The 23,286-nt window shown below is 41.5% G+C and overlaps 1 protein-coding gene across 2 annotated transcripts in view; it reads left to right on the forward strand.

Annotated features, from left to right (window-relative positions):
• The window catches only part of NPR3 (natriuretic peptide receptor 3), a 42,387-nt gene extending 21,863 nt beyond the window's left edge, over nucleotides 1-20,524 (forward strand). For both annotated transcript variants that reach the window (XM_009894203.1, XM_009894204.1), the window contains exons 4-8: nucleotides 8,507-8,642; nucleotides 12,567-12,661; nucleotides 15,707-15,842; nucleotides 17,406-17,490; nucleotides 20,413-20,524. In XM_009894203.1, coding sequence (XP_009892505.1) covers nucleotides 8,507-8,642; nucleotides 12,567-12,661; nucleotides 15,707-15,842; nucleotides 17,406-17,490; nucleotides 20,413-20,524 — 564 coding nt within the window. The remainder of the gene's footprint in view (nucleotides 1-8,506; nucleotides 8,643-12,566; nucleotides 12,662-15,706; nucleotides 15,843-17,405; nucleotides 17,491-20,412) is intronic.
• The last annotated feature ends 2,762 nt before the right edge of the window (nucleotides 20,525-23,286 follow it).

Here is a 23,286-nt window from a genome sequence, read left to right on the forward strand (position 1 = left end):
ACCACTAATGTCCAGCTCCATTAGGGAAGCGGTCTGGTTGCCCAAGCGAACAGGCTATATTTTTAGTATTAAGCAATTAACTGTTTTACAGCTTTATCCTTCTTTCCATTGGCTGGGCTGGTTTCACAGGGATGTGATCTCTGTGGAAGCAAGTTGGGTCAGGTAGCTTTTTTATTAATCCTCCCAGTCAAAGGGAAAGGGCTTTGAAAGGGCCAGTTGAATCTGGCAAATCAACAAATGGTTACAGGAATGGTGCCACAGCCAGGGGTTTGGCTACTTAGACCATGGGACTCTGAGAAACCTGGTCTGCTAGGCGCTGATGGGGTCCATCTGTCAGAGAAAGGGAAGAGCACCTTTGGTCAGAGGCTTGCCAAGCTCGTGAACAGAGCTAGAGTTGCCAGGGGAGGGGAACCTCCATTCGTGCTACTCCTACCAGTACGATGCCATTGCCAACAATAGATGCCCAAAGCCTTCAGAAGGACCACAGAAGAGCACCTGGAGTGCAGCATAAAGGAATTCCAGCCACTCCAGCCAGTAAGCCAGCTTCACTGGGGCCCCAACTTCAATGCCTCTATGCAAATGCATGTAGCATGGAGAATAAACAAGAGGAGTTAGACACATGCGCAGGCCTGCAGGGCTTTGATCTCATTGGCATCACAGAGACGTGGTGGGATGGCTCCTATGACTGAGTGTTGGAATGGAAGGATATGGGCTCTTCAGGAAGGACAGGCAGACCCCCTCTATATCAATGACCAGCTGGAGTGCGTGAAGCTCCACCTGGGGATGGATGGGGAGCCAACCAAGAGCTTATGGGTCAGGATTAAAGGGAGGACAGGGAAAGGTCACATAACAGTGGGGATCTGCTCTGGCCACCCGACCAGGAAGACCGAGCAGATGACTCCCTCTATAGACAGATAGGAGCAGCCTCACGTTAACAAGCCCTGGTCCCCATGGGGGACTTGAGCCACCCTGATATCTGTTGGAGGGATGAGGGAGCAAGGCATGAGCAATCCAGGAGGTTCCTGGAATGTGTTGATGATAAGTTCCTTCTCTAAGTGATAGAGGACCCAACAAGGAAAGGTGCCATGCCAGGCCTTGTTCTCACCAACAAGGAGGGGCTGGTGGGGAATGCGAAGCTCAAGGACAGCCTTGGCTGCAGTGACCATGAGATGGTGGAGTTCAAGGTCCTTGGGGTGGTGAGGAGGGCACACAGCAAGCTTGCTGCCCTGCACTTCAGGAGAGCAGGTTTTGGCCTCCTCAGGGATATGATTGGTAGAGTACCATAGGATAAAGCCCTGGATGAAAGAGGGGCCCAAGAAAGCTGGTTAATGTTCAAGGAGCACCTCCTCCAAGCTCAGGAGCAATTCATCCTGAAAAAGAGAAAGTCAGGCAAAAACACCACAAGGCCTGCATGGATGAACAAGGAGCTCTTGGACAAACTCAAATGCTAAAAGGAAGCCTACAGAAGGTGGAAGCAAGAGCAGGTAGCCTGGAAGGAATATGGAGAAACTGTCTGAGCAGCCAGGGATCAGGTTAGGAAAGCTAAAGCTCAAATAGACTTAAATCTGGTCAGCGATGTCAAGGGCAACAAGAAAAGCTTCTACAGGTACATCAATGATAAAAGAAGGACTAGGGAATATGTGGGCCCTTGCTGGAATTAAACAGGAGACCTGCTTACCTGGGACATGGACAAAGCTGAGGTGCTCAAACACTTTTTTGCCTTGGTCTTCACTGGCAAGTGCTTTAGCCACACTGCCCAAGTTGCAGAAGGCAAAGTCAGGGACTGGAAGAATGAGGAACTGCCCCCTATAGAGGATCATGTACAAGACCATCTAAGGAACCTGAAGGTGCACAGATCCATGGGTCTTGAAGGAACTGGCAGATGAAGTTGCTAAGCTCCAACATATTTGAGAAGTTGTGGCAGTCTGGTGAAGTTCCCACTGGCCGGAAAAGGGGAAACATAACCCCTGTTTTTAAAAAGGGTAAAAAAGTAACACCCAGGGAACTACAGCCCAGTCAGTCTTACCTCAGTGCCTGGCAAGATCATGGAGTGGATCCTCCTGGAAACTCTGCTAAGACACATGGAAAATAAGGAGGTGATTGGTGACAGCCAACATGGCTTCACTGAGGGCAGATTGTGTCTGACAAATTTGGTGGCCTCCTATGATGGGGTTACAGCATTGGTGAAGCCTGGAGAAGAGAAAGCTATGGGGAGACCTTATTGTGGCCTTCCAGTACTTAAAGGGGGCTACAGGAAAGATGGGGAGGGACTCTTTACCAGGGAGTGTAGCAATAGGATAAGGGGTAACAGTTTTAAACTGGAAGAGTATGGATTTAGATTAGATATTAGGAAGAAATTCTTTACTCTGAAGGTGGTGAGACACTGGAACAGGGCACCCGGGGAAGCTGTGGATACTCCCCTCTCTGGAAGTGTTCAAGGCCAGGCTGGATGGGGCTTTGAGCAACCTGGTCTAGTGGGAGGTGTCCCTGCCCATGGCAGCGGGGTTGGAACTAGACGGTCTTTAAGGTTCCTTCCAACCCAAACTGTTATGTGATTCTACGTATCCATGTCTGTAGTTACCCTGAGACATGCTGTTTATGACAGCCGGCTATGGGCGAGTCCCATGGATTCGCATTTGTTATACTTGGGTGTTCTTGAAATCGCAGTCCCGATGCATGGCAGTAGCTGTTACCCACAGGTGAGATTTTGGAACTCTGTGAGTTTCTGTTGCATAGTGGCATTAAGATATCACATGAGGATCTGAGGAGCTGGCCGGTGAGTCAATGAGAGCTGTGATAATCCTATTATGATGGTAATGTGCAGGATGATATGCGAAAGCGTTATGGCAATAGGACTAATAAACTACTGCAAAGCTGAAACCAGACGCAGCAGTACTGGTTTGAAATGCACTTCGCCTATTTTCCAGGTAATGCTAAGATGTAAGGATATTCTTCCCTCAGCCTCACATTATCAGTCTACGTCTCACTTCCCTCCAGAGTTTTTCATTGAGTTTATGCAAACTGAAAGTTTAAAAGAAAATCAGTTTGTAACAATCATAGAAAAAAAAAATTTAAACCAAATCAGTTGTACCTGCCTATCATCTACTGTATGAGGATCATCAGCACCTTGTTCTGGATTTGTGCAGCTCAGAGCAAGGGCATAGTAACTCATCAAAGAACTGCTGAGGGCCCCTGGGCATCCCAGGAACATAAATGAGTACTTGTAACAACGGCATCAGCAGTGGCAATGTCCTGAATGGCAGCATGTAACATCAGCAAATGGTATCAAAGACAAAAGTCCCTGCTCCGAAAGTAGGTGAAGAGTATAATGCTGGATAGTGAGTCAATTGACGAAAGACAACCAAAGATACATGTCCAGAAATGCATGTAAAAAAGTTAGCTACGTCAGATTTTCTTGGAAAAGCTCATAAAGGAAGGACTGTAATTATAATTGGCTTGGTGAAGAAGGATTAAAAAGAGAGAACTGACAGTTTAATTACAACTGCTTAGAAAAAGACTGTTTTATTGAGATACGTTGAAACAGCATGAGATAGTATGAAAACATCTCCCTAAGCAGTAAGATGTGTTGCTGTATTTGAACTTCATTGCCACATTTTTACTGTGTCATGCTGTAGTTATAGAGTATAAGGCTATTGCTAAAATTCATGAGAGTTCATTTACAGTATTCATAGTCTTGAGGTTAGATGAGCTTCATGTGTTTGTAGGATCAAAATTCCATACTTGATTGCTTAAAGTGTCATCCCTGTAGACTAATGTGAAAGAGCGTGAAATATCCGTGGATTTCCGGTGGGCATTAGCTCACCTGAGCATCATGTCGAGTATTTTGCAAAAAGTGTGGGTACACCCTATGCAGTCCCCCAGCGTCCTCGCTGATTTTGGCTGGGGTTATAGTTTGACAACTTGAAAATCACTGCGGGTGTAATGGGAAGTAGATGGAGAGACCGAGTTTGGGGAATGTTAGCTGTTTGCTTTTGCAGTAGAGAAAAAGTGATGATGATCCTTCCCACCTAGCACTGAAGTGGTATGAATTGCTGTAATTGCTGTGATTCAGAGCTGGGAAGTTCCAGATGGAAGAGAATAAGCTTACTTAACAGTCAGTGGGCAGGATATGGAAAATTATGGGTCCTGCATAGCTGTAGCTTGGCCGTCTTCCATGTCGGTAGTATTTTGCATTGCTGTGTATGCTGTTAACACCTTGGTATATATGAATAGTGTGGTCACACTATGGCTGCTTGGGGAACTGTAACTTTGAACTGTGTAAAATTTATTTATGTGATTTCCACGGAGAGGGTTTTTTTTTCTGATAGAAGATGGTTAATTAGAGGGGAAAGGTAGGAAAATAAAAGGTGCAAATGTATGCTTATCTCATCCAGCTATGCAGTTATCTTGCCTGCTCTTTAGTTATATGGTACCTTGAATAGGATGTGAAAGAAATATGGAAAATATCTCAGCAGAGGGGATTCCACATGTTTGTGTTGCAGCCTCCCAAGACGTTCAGCAAACCTGACAGCTTCTCTGCTGCAACTCGCATTGCTGATGACACGTGTTGAGGGGTGGCTTTGCTGTGCAGTACGTGCCAGGGACAGCAACATTTTAGTAGACCTAAATTTGATATGCAAATTAAGGTCACAGCATTTGGAGCTCAGCTCGCACCTGTAATTTAAAAAGCAGCATAAATCAAAATGGAAAATACTATAATAAAAAAATTTTGCTTTTTATTAGAGCTCAACTAAAAGAACTGTTAATTACCTACAAGATTAGTGGATCTTTGATAGCTTTTATGATCTGTTTAATTTTGTCCTGAGGGCTGTCTAATGTTGAACCACACATTATTAATTACCATGGAGACCTTCAAGTAACCTGTGAAGACTTCTTTACATTTACTCTCATCCCTATTTGAAACATTCATAGAACATACACCACTGCTAGCCCTTTTTAATGCTTTTCCTGCAGCAAAGGAAGGATTTTTTTTTGGTAAATATTATTTATTCTTATTGCCAGCGATTCTAAAATTCAAATAAATACAGGCCAAGAAGCGTGAAAATTGTGGAGGAAAATTTGGTGTCAGTCTGTTTCATCATTTCTGATAGGTGACTATTTCATCATTTCTGATAGGACTGAATGTAGAACAGAAGCCATGTTAAAATAATAAACAAAGAAGAATAATAAAGAAAATCCTTCATACCCGTGAGGTAATGATACCGTGAAGGTATCATTAACAGAGTTAATGTTGTCCAGAAAGGAAGTCCTGGGATTATACAGCTTGGGACACTGTTCTAATAAGTCAGGTGTGGAATCAGACGGAACATATTTTGCACTATTTTTACTCAGAGGATCTGTTGTAGTCAGTCACTGGCAACGGGGCTGCAAAATGAACGTGAGTGAGCTCTGGACACGTGGAAGTGGAACAAAGAAAGAGCAATCCCTTCAAAATTACCTGCAGCTGTTACTTCACATTGTGGTATTCCTCCCATCTCTGATGTTTTCTCCTTTCTAGGTTACAGCAGTCCTATACATGGTGCAACCTATTCTCTGCCTAGGATCGTGGCAACTTCTAAATGATCGAGCAAGATGATATGCAGGAAAACTTTCTGCCCTTCATGTCATCCTATATCCCCTTTCAAAAACTGGTGCTTGAACATGTTCCTGGAATAATGTGAAAAGTAGCAAATGTGCCAGACATATGGTTTGGCTGGGGAGTGTAGGTGCAGTCTCACCTGCAAACAGTAAATATTACTGTTTTAGAAGAAGATTTGAAATGGCATAAATTTCCAGCAGTTTCATGTTCCTTGACAGTGTAAGATAAAATGTTGGGTCTTGCGCGTGAGGAACTGAAAGTTGGCACAGGTGATCTTCTGATTATTCTAATGTGATTTTTCATATGTAATGTCAGGGCTTTTGGCTGAGAGTCAAGGCAAGGGGCTATGCCTGTAACATCCCAGACTGCCAAGTGAGTTTTGACAGGGCTCCTCTGGCAAATCTGCAGTGTCTACAGGAGGGTTTTTGGGCTGGTGGCGTGGGTAGGTTTCAGATTGAGCAAACTACAGAATCACAGAATGGTCAGGGTTGGAAGGGACCTATGGAGATCATCTTGTCCAACCCCCGTGCCAGAGCAGGGTCACCCACAGCAGGTTGCACAGGACAGCGTCCAGGTTGGTTTGGAATGTCTCCAGAGTGGGAGACTCCACAACCTCTCTGGGCAGCCTGTGCCAGTGCTCTGCCACCCTCAAAGTAAAGAAGTTCCTCCTCATGTTTAGATGGAACTTCCTATGTTTGAGTTTGTGCCCGTTACCTCTTGTCCTATCACTGGGCACCACTGAAAAACGACTGTTCCCATCCCCCTGGCACCCTCCCAGGTATTTATAAGCATTGATAAGATCGCCCCTCAGTTGTCTTTTCTCCAGACTAAAAAGACCCAAGTCCTTCAGCCTTTCCTCATAAGAAAGATGTTCCAGTCCCCTAATCATCTTTGTAGCCCTAATTAGCTGACAAAATGGATTTTGAAGGTTGCTGTGTTACACTGAGAAGTTTTTGCCATGGACAAAGGAACTGACAAACAGCTTTCCTTGAAATGGACACCAGCCACAAGCTGTAAATCAGCCAGCTAGAGAGACTCATTTCTCTCCTGAGAGAATTAATGTCATGTCAAGAACACCCATGTTTGATCATCCACAGGCCACTTGGACTCTAATGGTGGCACATAAAGCAGTTGTCAAGCTTTGTGGTTTCTTGGTTTGGTTTGTTTTTTTCAATTCTAAAAAATTAACCCCTTGCTGGCAAAGCCTGTCCTAGTGTGCACTCTGACCATCAGCTCTTGTTATTCCACCAAAAGCCTGACTTTCACGTCTTCTTTCATGCTTTCTTCTTAGGTCAAAATAACTGCAGCTGCCTTTTAGTCTTCTGCACCTTCTGTAGTGCTATGGGCTCTTCCCTAAACTGCTGGTGCATTTTCTTAATGAAATATAGGTTGGAGTTATCTAAAACTCTGATTTTCAATGTCAGAGCAATGTCAACTTTTGTATTATCAGTAATTAATTCGGAAATTCTCCTTACTGTTGGCAACTGGTTTAGGAGTGAAGGAACCTCTTGCATGTAATTACATTACCAGGGGCTTGGTTAGTTCAGCTTAGCCAATCGACTATGTCATGCTTCTTATCTATGGAGCAGTTATTTACTTAACTGGCTACATGTTTTTATCTTTTAACATGTTTACTGTCAGCTAAAGCTGTGAGAGTTTGAGTAGCACTTTATTTACCAACATTTTAATTAGTTTAGATACACTGAAGTGGAAGATAAGGTAAATGTTTCTGTCCAGGAGAATATTTGTAGAGGTGGGCTCTTCACTGGAAATGGCAATAAGAAACCCCATAATGTGGTATAATCGTTGATTACACCTTTGCTAGGATGTCAGGAGCTTTTCCATTGTAATGAAACTGTGAGTGAAAGGGAACATCTTTCTTGCAGCTGAAAAGATAATTCATTCTGAATTATTGTGCATCAGCGTGCGGAGTGCATTGCACTACCGAGGTGTGAGTTGCCGCTTACAGAAGAGGAATACCTGTGCTGCTCAGGCCATGTGTGCCTGCTTCTGCGGATGGGTCTCCATCTGAACTCAGTTTCTGAAACAATTATTGCTTCACCACTGAAGCACACCAGGCTCCTGTGAACAAACCTGTAATGTTCCTGCAGCACTCTGCTTTTAACTGTTGTGGTTACTCCTAGTGATGTAGACCAAAAGCTGTAGGTTGCCTATGTAGACTTGTGGGAGGCTGAGCTGATTGGCAGCAGTCGTCTTTTATATTAGGGTTAGAAAGCAGCATTTCATTCATTTCATGTCACTTATGAAAAAACTTTAAAGGACAGGAAAGTGTTCTCCTGGCAGTTCCAGAGAATGCATTACTGTAGAGGGTAAGTAGTTTCCTCCATTGCTCATTTGTTAGTGGAGAGATGCTCAGCTGAACAAGGGCCAGAAATGGAAGTGGTAATCATTAAACAAGCAAATCCACCAGTTGTGCTCTCCAAAAAAAATCGTGGCAGAACATACTTCCCCATCCTGAGAGGTGCTAAGTCCTCTGCACAGAAGGAGGAGGACATACTCAGTGCTGTGGGATGAGGGTGCTCAGCACCTTACAGAATCTCACGTGGTCAGCTGCAGAATTTGTGCGTCTGGGCATGGGAACTGCGATCTGCAAATTTCTCGCCTATCTGCAGAGCTATTCAGACACAACATTAAAGTCTGATTTGAATGTTCAGAATAGCAGATAGTGGTTAACTGTTCTTAAAAATGGGTCAAAAGTTGCCATTTCCCCCCCTGATTTTTTTGAGACACATTCCTTTGTGTTCCAACAGTTGAGAAAATAACCCTCCAAATTAGTCATTTTGTTTAATTTTGAGATTCTCTCTAGGTAATCAATTCCATAGGGAAGAAAAGTTTTTCATGTGTCAATTACCATTGCTTTTTTTTTTCTTTTTTTTTTTTTTTTAGGTGAACATGTTTGTGGAAGGATTCCATGATGCTATTCTTCTTTATGCTCTAGCTTTACAGGAAGTCCTGAAGTTTGGTTTCAGTAAGAAAGATGGGGAAAAAATTGTTCAGCAAACACGGAACAGAACATATGAAGGTAAGAGTTACTATGGAATTCCAGCTTTCACAGTCAAAAAAATACAGGTCTTTGTTGTGTGCAGAGCAAGGACCTGTGCCTATTCCACTCTTAAATGAGAGGAAAATAGCCAGATGAAACCATATACATCCTTAAGGCTTGTTCACATACCTCACCAGTCTGACTTTTTTCTGTACCACCCCTTGAGGTCTTACTCAGCTCAAAGAACTCGTAACAATTTAATGACCCTCACTGATGTTCTAAAGAAATACCATTAATTTTCTCAGGCTCCTTCTTTGTTTTTTAACAGATTACAGCTGCTTGCTTTACTCATGTACATCTATTAGCTCTGAGATGGCTTCATTTTTTCCATTTCACTTTTTTATCTTAAAAGCCTGGGAATGGATAGAAGCAAGCAGGTGCCAGGTTTTGGTTTTTTTTTTTTTTTTGTTAAGTCTTGACAGGGCTCCTTTGGGCCCTGGAAGGATTTCCCCCCAGTCTCCTTTCAGGAGCTGTGCATGTTATCTCAGTGGCAGCAGTTGAAGAGCACTGTGCCTTTCTATGCTTAATCCAGTAGGTTGCAATTCCTCAGTGCAACTGGCACTTGTATGTCACCCTGCTGATGCAAAGTGATGCGAGTGCTTTTGCCAGGTAGGGATCATAATAAAGCAACTGAGGATTATTGGATTCATCTGTCATCTCTTCAAATATTCCTGTCCATCTCTTATAATACTCCAGTGTTTTGGTGTAGGATTGGCAAGATTTCCTATTGAAATACCTAAGAGAAAGAAACATTTCCCCTGGATAAGAAGTGAATGATTAATGTGAATGTGTAAGAAAAACCTCAGTGGCCAGGTTCTCTGCTCTAAGAACACACTGGACACAGCAGAGGAATGCAAGAAGGACAGCAACTCCAAACCTTCTTTCTGTTCTCAACTTGTGGCCTGAACACAAGGCAAAAGGGTCCCCAGAACAGGTTAAGGCAACACAGGGATTGCTTTAAATTATGCTGGGTGCAGTCATCCCAAAAGGAGCCCAGCACCAGCTGGAGAGTGCGCTTGATGTCCCACTACCTCCTTTTGCATCCATGGCTTCCCAAAACACACTGTTTTAACAGAGGGAATCTGGTGTCTGAGGATTTGCCTCACTGTTTGGCTGTCCTGTGTATGAACAGATGCCCCAGCACAGCCTGTCTGTGTTTTCTCTACTCCTACTTTTCTGCTCCAGGAAGCCACCAGCTGGTGTGCACATGCAAGTCTTTCATAGTACCGTGTGTTCCATGCAGGTTACACAGTCCATTCTCACACCTTTCTTGTAAAACCAACCAGGAAGAAAAAAATACTCTCCTTCCCCACTTGTCAAAACCACCTTGTTGTTGCTGGATGACTTGTCACAGCTATTCTGAAAATGTAGCTGTCAAGTTGAGCTGTGAGGGTGCAGCTGAAAAGGTCAAAATGCCCTGTAAGTCATATGCAGTCTCCTGCCTGTGGTGGTACTTTGCTGGACATAAGGTACAAGGATAAAACTAATTTTGAAAGAGTCCTGTAACTTGATGTCTTGCAAGCCAGTCCTTTTAGGAAAATCATGTCCCTTTGTTCTCCCTGCTTTGTTCTCCCCTCTCTGAAGTGGATGGAGCGTTGCAGAGTACGGTCCATGCGTACGCCCACCAGGCTCTACTGCAGGCCTGAAGCTTTATAATTCACTTAAACTTTTTCAGGTCTCCACGATGAAGATTCCAGTTTCATTAATGACACTAATTTAACTGCTGACATCTAGATATCTAATTGCCTGGCCACCTCATTTTACAGCCTGCTCTGAACAGGTGACCGATCATAACTCCAACGGGATGCAGATGCTGTTCCCTGCAGTGTTCACAGTCTCCCAGCCACAGCTGCACAGGCAATGTCATGCGCTTGGGAAAGGATAAGGCTGAGGTGATTGAAGGATTTCTTATTGCTTGGGTTGTTAGAGACACCCTGGTATGACTGCAGGGCACATTTCGTGGAGAATAGTTACTGTTCATTGGCATTTCCTCTGAAAAAGTAGAAACATTTTCTGTATGGGGGTATCTAACATAATAGAACAAAAAGAGAGTCCAGATAAAATCCTTCCACCTCCAAATGCAGTTTTTCGTTAAGGTTGTTTCAAAATTTCCTACAAACATTTCTTAAGGAAGAACATTGCAGGAAATGTCAACATTTCAAACTCTTTGTTTTGAGTCAGGTGGAAAATTTAAAAATGAGACTTTCCTATTAAAAAAGAGTCTTTCCCATTAAAAAAGAATCCCATAAGAATTCTGAGTTTCAGCAAATTTTATTACATACTTCCAAACATTGAATTTTGGCTTTCTTAGGCCAGGAAGGTGTCTGTTTCAATTAACGCCTCCTGTCAGATCCAGAATCGAAATTGCCGTGCAGGCAAGGACATTGTAGCTCTTCGTAGTGGCCTCTTCCAGTGCTTTCACAGCCAAGTGGTTGTTATACCGATTCTGTTTTCCTGCAGAAATCAAATTGGCAATTGTTTGATTACTGTATTGTTATAATGAAACAGATGCTTGACAATAATTTTTTGATGACCGCTACATGTTTTGAAAATCACAGTAAGTTTAAACATTCCTGACATCACTAAATGGGAACGGAGACAAGATAAATGGAGGTGTGTTAATCTGTTGCATGTGTACTGTCATTGGATATGTTGAGGGGAATTTGTACTCTGGCTGAATATCTGACCTCTGTCTTCTGATTTACAGTCACCGAGAACCTGATTCTCTACTACTTTGTGCCTCTTCTAGTCACATATTTGGTGTAATGTGGATGTATAATGATGCTTGTTTGACTAGCACTGATGTAAATGGCTATGTTTGGTGTCAGGCAGTGGAGGATCACATTTGAGACTATCTGAGGTGATAAAGCATATCAGCAAAGTCTTACAATGTCTTCACCATAGTGAATTGGTATTGCTTGATGGATTTTAAGAACCTGTTTCACTTACACCACAAGAAGTAGGAGCCGTGCTCTTTGTACACAAGGGCATACACTGAAAGGAGAGGTTCGGACTGAATACCAGGAAGTGTTTATTCACCGTGACAGTTGGAACAAGTTTCCCCTGAGAGGTTGTGCAGTTTCCATCCTTGGAGGTTTTGAAGACCAGATAAAACCCTGAGCATCCTTATATTCTGACTTCCTGACTCAGCCTGCTCTGAGTGGGAGGTTGAACTCGAGACCTCCTGAATCCCCTTCAAACTTGAGTTTGAGTCTATGAGTCTATGTTATGAGTTATGAGTCTATGATTTCCAGTTTCCCTAAAATTTGCTAGAACTCGTAAAGGACGGAACTGAACCGGGGGGTCTAAAAATATAAACCAAACAGCACCATATTATGCAGTTAATCCTATATAAATGAATGCAGGACTTAACGCATATGTAGTGCACATGGTGCCCCTTTGTTGTGGTTTGGGCTGGACCATGCCCCCTCCAGTATCCCATCAGATGGAAACAACGCTGTACTGGCTCTATGGGTGTACCAACCCCACCAGTCTGCGGGGCGCAGGGCTGTGCCCCCGCATCCTCTGCGGCACATGAAATGGACTCTCCTTATTGAGTCATTGTTAGATGTTTCAGGGTTAGGGTCTCTGTAAATAATTCACGTTAAATATATTTGTGTTTTATTCTTGCGTGCTGGCTTTTGGATTAGATTTTTCTCACGTATTCCCCAAACAGTCTCACACATTTGATATTTAAAAGGGAGAAATGTTAAGAATTCAGGAATGCAGACACCGAGATGAAATTACAATTTCTTTTGGAATGCCAACAAAAATGCTGGGAGACTGATGAGATTTCCTGTCATATCGGTCTGTAAAAACCTGTGCACTGTTTTCTTGTTTTCCTTGGAAAGGCTCAGTATTTTAACTAATTAATTTTCTAATTCCTCACATGCCATTCTTTAGGCATTGCAGGGCAGGTGTCCATTGATGCCAATGGAGACAGATATGGGGATTTCTCTGTGATTGGAATGACGGACCCAGAAGCAGGCACGCAGGAGGTAAGGAAAAAAAAACATTGCAATTGGCCACTGATGAATTAGCCAGTGTAATGTAACACGGTATCATCTGTTTACTTGGTGGGCATCTGTTTATTTAATATACACATTAAAATGGTATTGCTTAATCTTATCAACCTGGAGACCAAATCCTTTCTGTGAAATAATTATCTTGAAGCACTTATCCTATTTTTTTTAAGCTCTCTTAAATTCTTTTCTTTAACAATACGTACCTGTTCACTTGATGCTAGTCTTTAAAATTTAAAGACTGAAATCTCACAAGCTTAGCTAAGCACTGATAAATTTCAAATACGAGAAATTATTGTTTAAAATGAGGAAGACCTTTTTTTTTGCTGGTAAGAAGGAAGATTAATCTTATAGCAACAGGGATGGACAAGTTACCCTGATGTATAAACACGGTGAGTACAGGTATTTGAATCTTACCCTGTGGTCAACCACAGGCAGGAGTGCAGACCTTGCCTCACCTTGTTTATCAGGCAGTAAGACCCGAGTGTCTTGTTTTCAATGTGTAAGAGACATTTTAATCAGACGGCTCCATGTACACCACATGGGTTGTTCCACTGGACGCAGCCGGAGTGGAAGCAGCCAGACTGTGAAAAGCAGTCTATGAGAAATAGCACCAGCCACACATAGGGAATAGCATGACTGGGTTGAGTTTATTAATGCGTACATTGCACTAACTCCAGCTGCAGCATAAAGCTTCCTTTAGTTGTGAAGTCAGCATCAGCCTAAGCTTTGCTGGCCCTCCCCTATTTTATCAAGCTCAAACATAAAGCAGCAGTAAATCTGAGCTGGACGTTTCTACGTGTGGATTTGAATCCAGTGAAGTTATATTGTTCTTGTCAGTGCTGCTGCAGAGACAAACTAAAGAAGCCTTTTTAAAAGCATGAGTGTCTAGTGTGTTTCGGTATGTAAATGTGAATGAAAAACTACAGCAGTTAACTGCAGACACTCCCAGGGGTAGGAGTAATCATCATTAATTGAAGCTAGGAGTAGAAATTGCTTGGGATGACTTTGGTTTGAACAACTTATATCTCTCCGTTTGTTCAGTCCATTAGATTTTTATCTCATTTTATCAATTTAATCCCTCTTTCCTGTCCTTCCTTCCATTGCTCTTTCACTTGTCATTTAAACCATCTTTTATTTCTTTGATGTTACATTTCTGCGTTTAACATATTGCTTATTTTAATTTTCCTCTGCTTTGTTTATGATATATATAAATATAGATGCAATTAACATATTTTACATTTGGTTACTTATTACTTGCATCTGCTACATTTTTACCCTCATGCCTCACTCTAAAAACATTGATGCCTTGTTTTATTCATTTTGCCATTTTTTTTCTATGTCCATACAAGAATGTTTCTCAGCTGAACTGAGCCAGATGAATGGGTGTTTGGGCAGAGCTGTTTTCCCAGGTCCATTCACAGAGATTAAAGCGAGAAGAAAACACCAGATTACCTAGTCTGACCTCTGCTGTGTTACAGGCAGGCAGGTTTCTTACCCTTGTGTGGGGTATATCCTACTTCTGATCTGAATCTGTTTGGTCGCTGCTTATAGTTATTTGTTCTTCTGAAGCCTTTCTGCGTGCTTTTACATTTAGTAAGCCCTAGTAGTAGAGGACTCTCCCACTCCTGTTTGATAAATTAAACAATCTCTTAATGAATAGTCTGCTGCCTGCAAATGGTCTCTGAGTTTTTTTCCCCTCTATTTTTTTCAGTTTACTGAATTTGCCTTTATTTTTGAGCAGATGTTAAAAAAATTGCAAAACTGGGAGAGAAATTAGCTTCTTTATTTAGTGTGAAATCTTGCTTTATGTATCTAATCACGGCAAATGTTATCATTCAACTCTTTCAAAAAAAATTTCCCTTCAAAATGAAATTCATGTGTAAGATTTGAACAGTCCATCAATGGCATGGATTCTAAACCCAGTGTATTAATATGTGGGTTTTATCCATGGTAGGACAAATAAGTCTTTTGATGTGCTTCTGCCATCACTTCTGACTACTTCAGTGTCATGATATTTGGCCTTTATTACTGTATATAGATTTTTTTTGAACTGTTTTCAGCTGAGTGACCTACTACTGTTAGCACAACTTAGTCCTGCAACTTTGCAGTAGATCCAACTTATGTTATCTTGAATAAAGCCTGGATTTACTGTTGAGGACAGGACTGAAATTCTAAAGTATCTGGATGAATTGGTCTGAAATATTAGTCCATGTTACCAGAATAATAGGCATGAAAGGCCTGTTCTGTGTAAATGTCAACAACTGCAGAAACAGAAGGTGGAGAATTACAGGCTTTGTTGTAGTTCTTCAGGAGATTTGAAGATTTTAGCTGAACAATTCTATGATTCTAAGTACCTCCAGATCCTTGCAAAATAGCAAAGTCCAGCCTGGAGTGTATAGTTGGGAGCCTCAGCATACAAAGTACGTAAAATGATACTTTCAGTTAGCTGGGTGACAGTCCTGAGCACTCAACCCACTATGAAACAATTGAAGAAGGCCCAGGGAGAGCAGGAGGGATATTCTGAGGGTTACAAAACATTGTGTGAAGTGGGTTTACATAGAAGAGAAGCCTGAGGGCAGACCAGATAAGAGCCTGTGAATATGTAAAGTGATGTTTCAGAAAGGAAGAGTCTATGTCCACTGGCAATTAGGTAAGTCGGGATGGATAATTGCAACAGGGGAGATTTAGGTTACAGGTTAGGGGAAACCACTGACAGTAAGGATAGGTAAGTTCCAGAAAAATTGCCTACAGAAATTGTCAAGTCTCCATCTTTGGAGGCTTTTCAGATCAGGTTAGGTAAACCTAACATAAAGCATTTCTGTCAGGAATGCTCTTGTTCAGCTGATCCTGCCTGGGGCCAGGGCATGCACTGCATAACCTCCCACAGACCCCTTCAGCCCCATTCTCTGCGGTTCAGCATCCTGCCACAGGAGTCCAAGAGAGTGATGCCAGTCTCCTGTTTGTTTTACTTCCCTAAGTTGATAGGAAAATCTTTTCATTCTTTTCTTCTTTGCATAGGTGATTGGGGACTACTACGGAAAGCAGGGGCGTTTTGAAATTCGATCGAATGTGAAATATCCTTGGAATCATGGCAGGCTGCGACTGGATGAAAGCCGAGTTTCAGAGCACACAAACAATACACCATGTAAATCATGTAAGTTTAGTGACTCAATGCTTCTGCACAGACTGCCAGAGAGAGGAATCCATGTGGTGATGCAACACAATGGGCCCCATCAAACTGCTTAGCACAGTTGTCCAGCCGAGACATCGAGACATCGTGACTGTGTCTCTCTGCTGACTCTTTGGGAAGTTAAGGTCTGGCAGCCGTGGGTAGTATGTGGTCTGAATCACTTCCCTGAACTTCGGCATGACAGTAATCATGATGCACAGCCCAGGGCCCTGGAGGCTTTAGGACTTTCCAGGGGCTAAAAGGTAAAATCTCTTTCAGCCAGAAAATGGATATAACTGAAACCCCAAACAGTGAACAATCATATTGACAATTAGCAGCTGGGGAGGCCAGTGCTGATGGGAGCAGTGCTCTCTCAGTGCAGAATGATTTTCAGTGCTATGAGAATGCACTGCAAGGGGCCCAATAGGCTGAGAAGAAGTGAAGTTGGTTGAATTGGGCAACACCTGTGAATTCAGAAGGCTGGGACTACCCTCCGTAGAGAAGGTGTCCTTGTTTTCCAGTGCACTGACTTTGCAGACCATGTTGTAGTGAGCAGGACATTGCAAGGAGATAAGAGTAGGAAGATACTAGTGCCTCAGTGGCAACTGATCTTAGCTTTTCACAGCAAACAAATCTCTAGTCCTGCAGTGAAAAGGTATCTGCAGTCTGATAATCGTTCAGTCCCTGAAAAACCTGTGTGTACACACATGCTGTAGGGACTGTTTCCAGGCCATACCCTCTATGCTCAGCATGGTGTAGCTGTGCACCTTTTTCCTTCTGCACATCCTGATCTACAGACAAAATTCGTCTCAAGGGGTCAAGGGTAAATGAAAAGGAGGGAGCAGTTTAATTTCCTTTATCTTTCTCTGTTCCTTTCCACAGACTCGGGTGGGCACGGAAAAGGGAGCAGGCTGCACCCACATGAAAATGCCATTGTTCTTCAGCTGCCCTGTATCTTGTAGAGTGTCAGTCCCTACTTGGGCTCCCCCTAGCCACTGTGTCCCTGCTCTGCCTCTGTTGAGATTTGGAACAAGGCACAGCTCATATGGCTTTAACTTGAAACAGTATAGGTTCAGAAACAAAAAATAAAATTGAGGAGCTGGTGGATAATCATGCAGTCATTTTAATGGCGATAGAGGGTTATGATGCTAAACCAGGTGAAATTAGTTTGTTTCTGTTATGACTCAGGGCATATTCAGTCCTGAGTCCTATTAAGCGCGTCATTGAAATCCCAGTCTGTCTTATGATTCAGACCAGGCTGTCCAGACCAGTTTCTTAACATTCCTGTGTATGACATCTCTAGAATTGTGTCTTCATCAGACACTGATCTTGGGGGCTTCTTTAACCCCAAAGAAAGCAAGGACAAAAAATAAACATGCAGAAATAGGAACTAAGGAAGAGGTTCCCATGGAGTCCTGAGCTCTGAAAGGCTTTAGTTATTATCTGATGTTGGTCAGTCATTTCCTAGTTGTGTGTATTTTCCAATATGTGAACGCAAATAGTTCTCAATATGAACCCTGATTGTTTATTTTTCTCCTTTTCAAGCAGGTGGTCTAGGAGAATCAGCAGTTACAGGAATAGTTGTGGGTGCCTTGCTCGGAGCAGGACTGCTTATGGCTTTTTACTTTTTCAGGTTAGTCCAATTCATTGAAAGTTCTGTTACCTCTTTACTTGTCATTCAGACCTCTCAGTTCCTGGCAGCACATCCTTGATGGGAAGCAGAGGGGTGCCATAATAATCTGTGGTAACATTCCCACCAAAGACAGCGAACACACTTTGACTGTCCTTTTGTGTATATCCAAATCATTGTACTGACTCAGGGCCTCATCCTGTAACCACGTACATCTCTGAGTAACTTTACCCATTAAAGTAATTCCAGTGAGTTCCAGTCATTCCGTGTTCTTTAGTAAAGTGCCCCGGCCTTGAAAGCCTTCTTTGTTTGGTACTCTTTGCCAGTACAATTGTGCAGGCTTTAATCGTGCTATAGAGATTTATATAACTTGCCTGGTACCTTGCTTAATTTTTGAGTATTGAGTGGAATTGTACTGGAAGCTAGAAAGAGATTTCTATTTTGGTATAAGAGCATTTGGATTTCAAAGCTGTGCATTTAACTTAATAAGCTGAGGTCAGTGCAGGGTGATCAGTGTTTTACTCCTGTTTAAGTACAATAATTCTTACACTGCTAGTCAGCAAATCTAAAGGCTTGAGAGTTGATCTGATGCTGACAGAATAAATTAGTTCTACATGTTCAGCATCTTATATATACTGTAATTTATCCTTTTTTGGTATGGAAAAGACAGATAGGAGAATAGAAGTAACCTCTGCATATAAGAATCAAATAATTTTATCCAATAAAAATATTTATTAATAATAAAATGTTAATAGACAGAAACAGGCAAAAACTGCTTCAATTCACCAGCACAATTCCAGGGTTTCAAAAGTTATTTGCGATTATTTATCCAAGTAGTTACAACTGGAATTCTGCAGAGTGATTGTATTTTTGCATGTGTTTGGTGCTTATATAGTATGTTATTTGGGTTTGAGACAAGATAAGTTAGCTGTGACTGATTAAGGACTGTCTTTAAAAGACAAAAAAGAAAATACAAGTCTGTCTTTATAGTGTTTGTCATCAGAGGTTCTTGCATCTTTTAAACGTTCTTAATCTAAGATGATAATTTTGGCGTTTGTTTTTTAGCATGACTGATACTGGGAGGGGATTGGTATGTGAGGACAAGAAATGAGGCAAAAGACATATCCTGAGCTAGTATAAAACTATGCAAAGCATCATTGTAGGAACAGGACTTAAGCTCTTAGTCATCTGACACAAACATTTGTATTGGAAATCCATGTAAGCAAAGCTGAGTGTCTGTAAAAGAAGGTGTACACAGATGATCTCAACACCCAGTTTTTGTATTTATGGTTAGAGGGAGAAATTAGCACTTTTTTGGGTGCAGTTCATGTCATCCTTATGTAAAAGCTAAATCAGGTCAGAAGAATGCCTCTTAGAAATGCCTGTTTCTCTCCATTGACTGAAGGAATTTGTGAGTGCTTTGTCAGGTAGACCTGCAGGTTGAAGACGTCTAAAGACAGGAGTGAATTTCATCCTGGAGATCTGATTACACCAACTCAAAGCAGGAGTAGGGACAGCTCTCTAATTCCACCATTACACTAAACATGTGGAACAAAACATATCAGGATGTATGAGTCAGATTCTCAGAAAATGCAGGTCTAGGAGTTGTGTACCTGGAAGTAATTTGTACCTGCAGCTTCTGTACCTTTCAGACTGTATGTGCACCTTCTGATTAACTCTCATTTAGATCTGTAATTACCACAAATGAGCATGCAAACAAAGCCTTTGAGTGTGCATACAAACTGTTAAAAGAGCTGGGTAGTAGTTCTAATACATAGCTTTGAAAGGATTTAAACTTAAAAAGCCACGTTTCTAAAATGTAGACCTGTCCTTGTGCATGAGCTGCTACTGTGCATGCTCGGACCTGTGGAGGGATCTGACTCGAAAGTGCATAAATGAAGTAAAGAACATAGATTTTTCAAGTTATTTTGGAGCCTACTGATACAGACACAAATGTCTAGGGAATCTTTTCAGAACTTGTAGGTTCCCACTTTCTATTGAGCCATGTTACCCAAATTAAAACCTTGGTGTTTTGAAAATTATTCTTCCACTGCTACATGCCTAGCTCTTACTCCTGCTACATGTTCAAGCGGAGCAGAGCTTCCCGTGGAATACAAGCGTTTTGTCATGCTTCTGCACAAGCAGTACTGTGTGCACATGTGGCTGGACTAATGCCTTTCTGAAAAATTGGTCCTGAAACTCAGTAGAAGCATAAATGCATCAAATATAAATGTGAATCTTACGATTTTAGAGGGAGATTTGGGTACTAAAGGGCAAACTGAAAGACAGCCAGAGGGCTTGTTTGACGTATGAAGTAACATAACAGAATTCTTCAAAAGGCCCAAGAGGAAGACACACAGGAAAAACTGTGTCTGATGCATGAGCAATTGTATTTACTTCTTATCTATCCTGTACATCCCCCTTCTTAATTCATCATACTACCTCCTCTGACATTACAAACATAGTAGCTTTCTCAGAGGGAGATGGGAGGATTAGTTAATATATAATTTCAGTGAGAAACACAATGGAATAAAGAGTCAGATCTGTTGTTTGAACTTTGTAGACAGTGCCCCTTATATACTGGGAAGAAATTTGGCTTTGATCAATATAAAGCAGTGATGTGACACAGTTCACATGACACTTCACAAAAACTTCCTAATCACTTAGATCAGAAATTTTCAAAGAAGCAAATGTCTGTGTCTTGGTGCTTTGAGACTGCCGTGTAGAAATTAACAGGCATTCTTGAGCCTGGGTAAAATGTTTTGAGGCAAACTACTTTAATCTTTGACCAGGGTTTCACATTCTGCCACATTTCATTTTTCAACTGGCACCCAGCTGTCCCCTACAGGCATTCTTTATAAGGGAAGTCCTGTTACTCTATAGCTGGAGAAGGATTTCTCACTCTGTTCCTCTCCTTTCATGCAGAAAGAAATACAGAATAACTATTGAGAGACGAACTCGACAGGAGGACTGTAACATGGGGAAACATCGGCAGTTACGTGAAGACTCCATTAGATCTCATTTTTCTGCTGCATAAAGAAGAAAAAGAATCCCATTCTTCCTGGGGAAAAAAAGAATTAGGGAAAAGGACACAACCAAAGACATCAGTGTAAGAAGAGGGGGCTCTTGAAGAACTCACTCTTTTAAGCAGTAATTTTGTCTTAATTTCTTTCAGAAGCTCAGGAATGATTTATTAATCACGTCATGCCACATGGTCTTTCATCTCATGAAAAAAAGAAAATGATGCAATTTGATGTTATAGGGTGCCCTTAATATATAAAGACGGTATTTCTTAAGGTATATGTTAAGGGCAGGAGATCTGGATTTAGTTGATGGGGAATGCCTCATTCTGTTCCCTTTTTTGTTTTTTTAGCTCCTACCATCTCCTTCCTTAATTGCATCTCACCCATGGGTATCAAATATGGTTTCACAGGCACAGATGCTGGTTGCTGTCAAAAGGAAAAAAGGGATTCATTTGGGGTATGATCCTGCATCACTGAATCATTGCCATTGATTACAGGGGATACAAGATTGGGGAATATGGAGTTTAGTTCTTGGAGGGAACTAGCACTTGGGTGTAATTAACTTCACTGGGGTGTAATTAACTCCACTGAGAAAGTCAGGCGGGTGGAAATACACACAAACCATTCTTGCCTTGTTTGTGTAGTATCACAATCAAAAGCACTGATTCTCCCTCTTAAGTGCTGGGAGTTAGGTAAAACTCCAGTGAAGGAGAAGGAGTTTCACTGGTGTGAAATAGTGAGAGAGAAAACAATCAGGCCTCCAGAGAGGACTGGCTAATTCCTTGGTCTTACATGTGTTTTATCATGCTCTTTTCTCTCCACTGCCATGACTTTTCAGAGAGGCAAATACAGCCCATGTGGAGCCTGTTCCTGTTCCTAGTGAAGTCAATGGCAAGATCCCATTAACTTCAGTGAACACAGGACTGCATCCAAAATTGTAAATATAAAAGTGTTTGTATAGCTGAGGCAACTCAAAAGGGGATCTTTTTTGTGTAAAAATGACATTCCATGCTACCATTTTATTTTTAGCATATTTTTTATCTTGTATTTTTCTATTAAAGTATCTATTTTTGCTTTGGTAGGATTAAAAATTAAGGGAGAGGATGTTTTGAAGACATTTTTTATGATAGGATTAACACGCAGGGAAAGTCAACAGCTGTAAATACATTTTAGAACCAGTATTTAGGGGAGGAGAAGTGACTTTATGGATAGTAATGGACTTTTTGCCCCATTTTTTCTCCAGGCATGTGCCAACATTCAAATAGTTACTTAAACGATATAAATGCAGTTACTGAATCTTCTGTGTCGTGGTGGCCCTGATTCTGAAAGCAATGAACTTTTCACATGTTAAATAGTCCTACATTAGTTGGTGAGACGAACTATTAATGTGTGTACAATAAAACACACAAAGAACTACCTTCAGGAATCAGGGTCGTAAAACACTACTCTGGGGCTTGCCATCAGTATCCCTGGGACTTTTGCCGTTGACTTTACCAGGAGCAAAACTGAATCTGTGGTGAATTAGCTACTGACAGGTTATTTTATTCTAGTCAACAAATGGAAATGAACAGTACATATTATAAATGTGGTGAAGAAGACCCATAAAAATATTGTTTGGGAAAACCCAGCTATGACTATGGTTCTAGTGTGTGAAATCTTTTAGTTTATCCTATTCTGATTTGCAGTGTGAACTAGTACTCAGTCCCTAGTTAAGGAGCAAGACATTTTTCCTGTGCCATGCACAATCAGGTCAGACCAGAAGATCTGAACCAGGAGACCTGGCTGGGAAAATAAATTCTTAAGACAGCTTTTTTATAGTGTCATCTTACTATAACTAAACATATTTCAAAAAAAGTATAGTGAAAGGTCACTTTTTAATTAAAAAGGTAATTCCAATCCCCAGTTTTATGTAGTTTTTTTAATCACGACCTCAGGAAGTGTTTTTATGAGATGTCTGTTGGTGGGATGCTGATGGTGGCCTACCACAACTTTACATCCCAGCACCTCCTAAGAAAGGTGAACCTTTCTTGCCCATTAAGACACTTTAGATCAATGGGATTTAATCTTTCTAAATCGGTGAACACTTACCTGTGCATTTTTCCCATGGAAGTGTCAAGATAATTTAAGACGTTTCACATAAGTAGATTCCTGTATAGCATAAATAAACTTGCTCTTCTTAGCTGCCTTTCACAGGCCTCTTGCTAATAGTTCCCAGGTCTTCTATGGACCATAGATCAAAAACTGCCTTGAGTTTAGATTATTCAGCAGAGAGATTCTTCACCAGCTAATGCACTTTTCCTTTCTGGTTCATCTGCATTTGCTCAATGCCACAATGTTTAGGCTTCAAACTTTGTAAGGGAATGTCTAATCAAAATAATAATAATTGATTCTCAAAAGAGTTTTCAAAACCTACATTTTTGGCTTCAACAAATTGCCCGTATTGCAAACATATGTCTGTATTACAGAGCAGGACAAGGAGGGCCTTGACCCAGCTCAACGCTTTAGAACACACTTAAAATATGCTCAACTTCAGCTTCTAAGTGCTTTGCTCACTTGGGACCAAAGGGTATGATCCTGGCCATGGCTGAAACAAAGGGAATCTTGCCATATGCTTGAAGTGGAGAAAGATTAGCCCATACATTTATTGCTAAATCTTATAGTTGTGCCTGTTAAATTGAAATTGAACTAGTGGCTTCATACTTTTTGTTTGTCAAAATTTTACAAATTCTGTTAATTTAGCATTTTTTGAACTACCAAATATTGGTCAGCTTAATAG

Source organism: Charadrius vociferus, unplaced genomic scaffold (assembly GCF_000708025.1).
Source record: "Charadrius vociferus isolate BGI_N301 unplaced genomic scaffold, ASM70802v2 scaffold70, whole genome shotgun sequence".
NCBI classification, from domain to species: Eukaryota; Metazoa; Chordata; class Aves; order Charadriiformes; family Charadriidae; genus Charadrius; species Charadrius vociferus.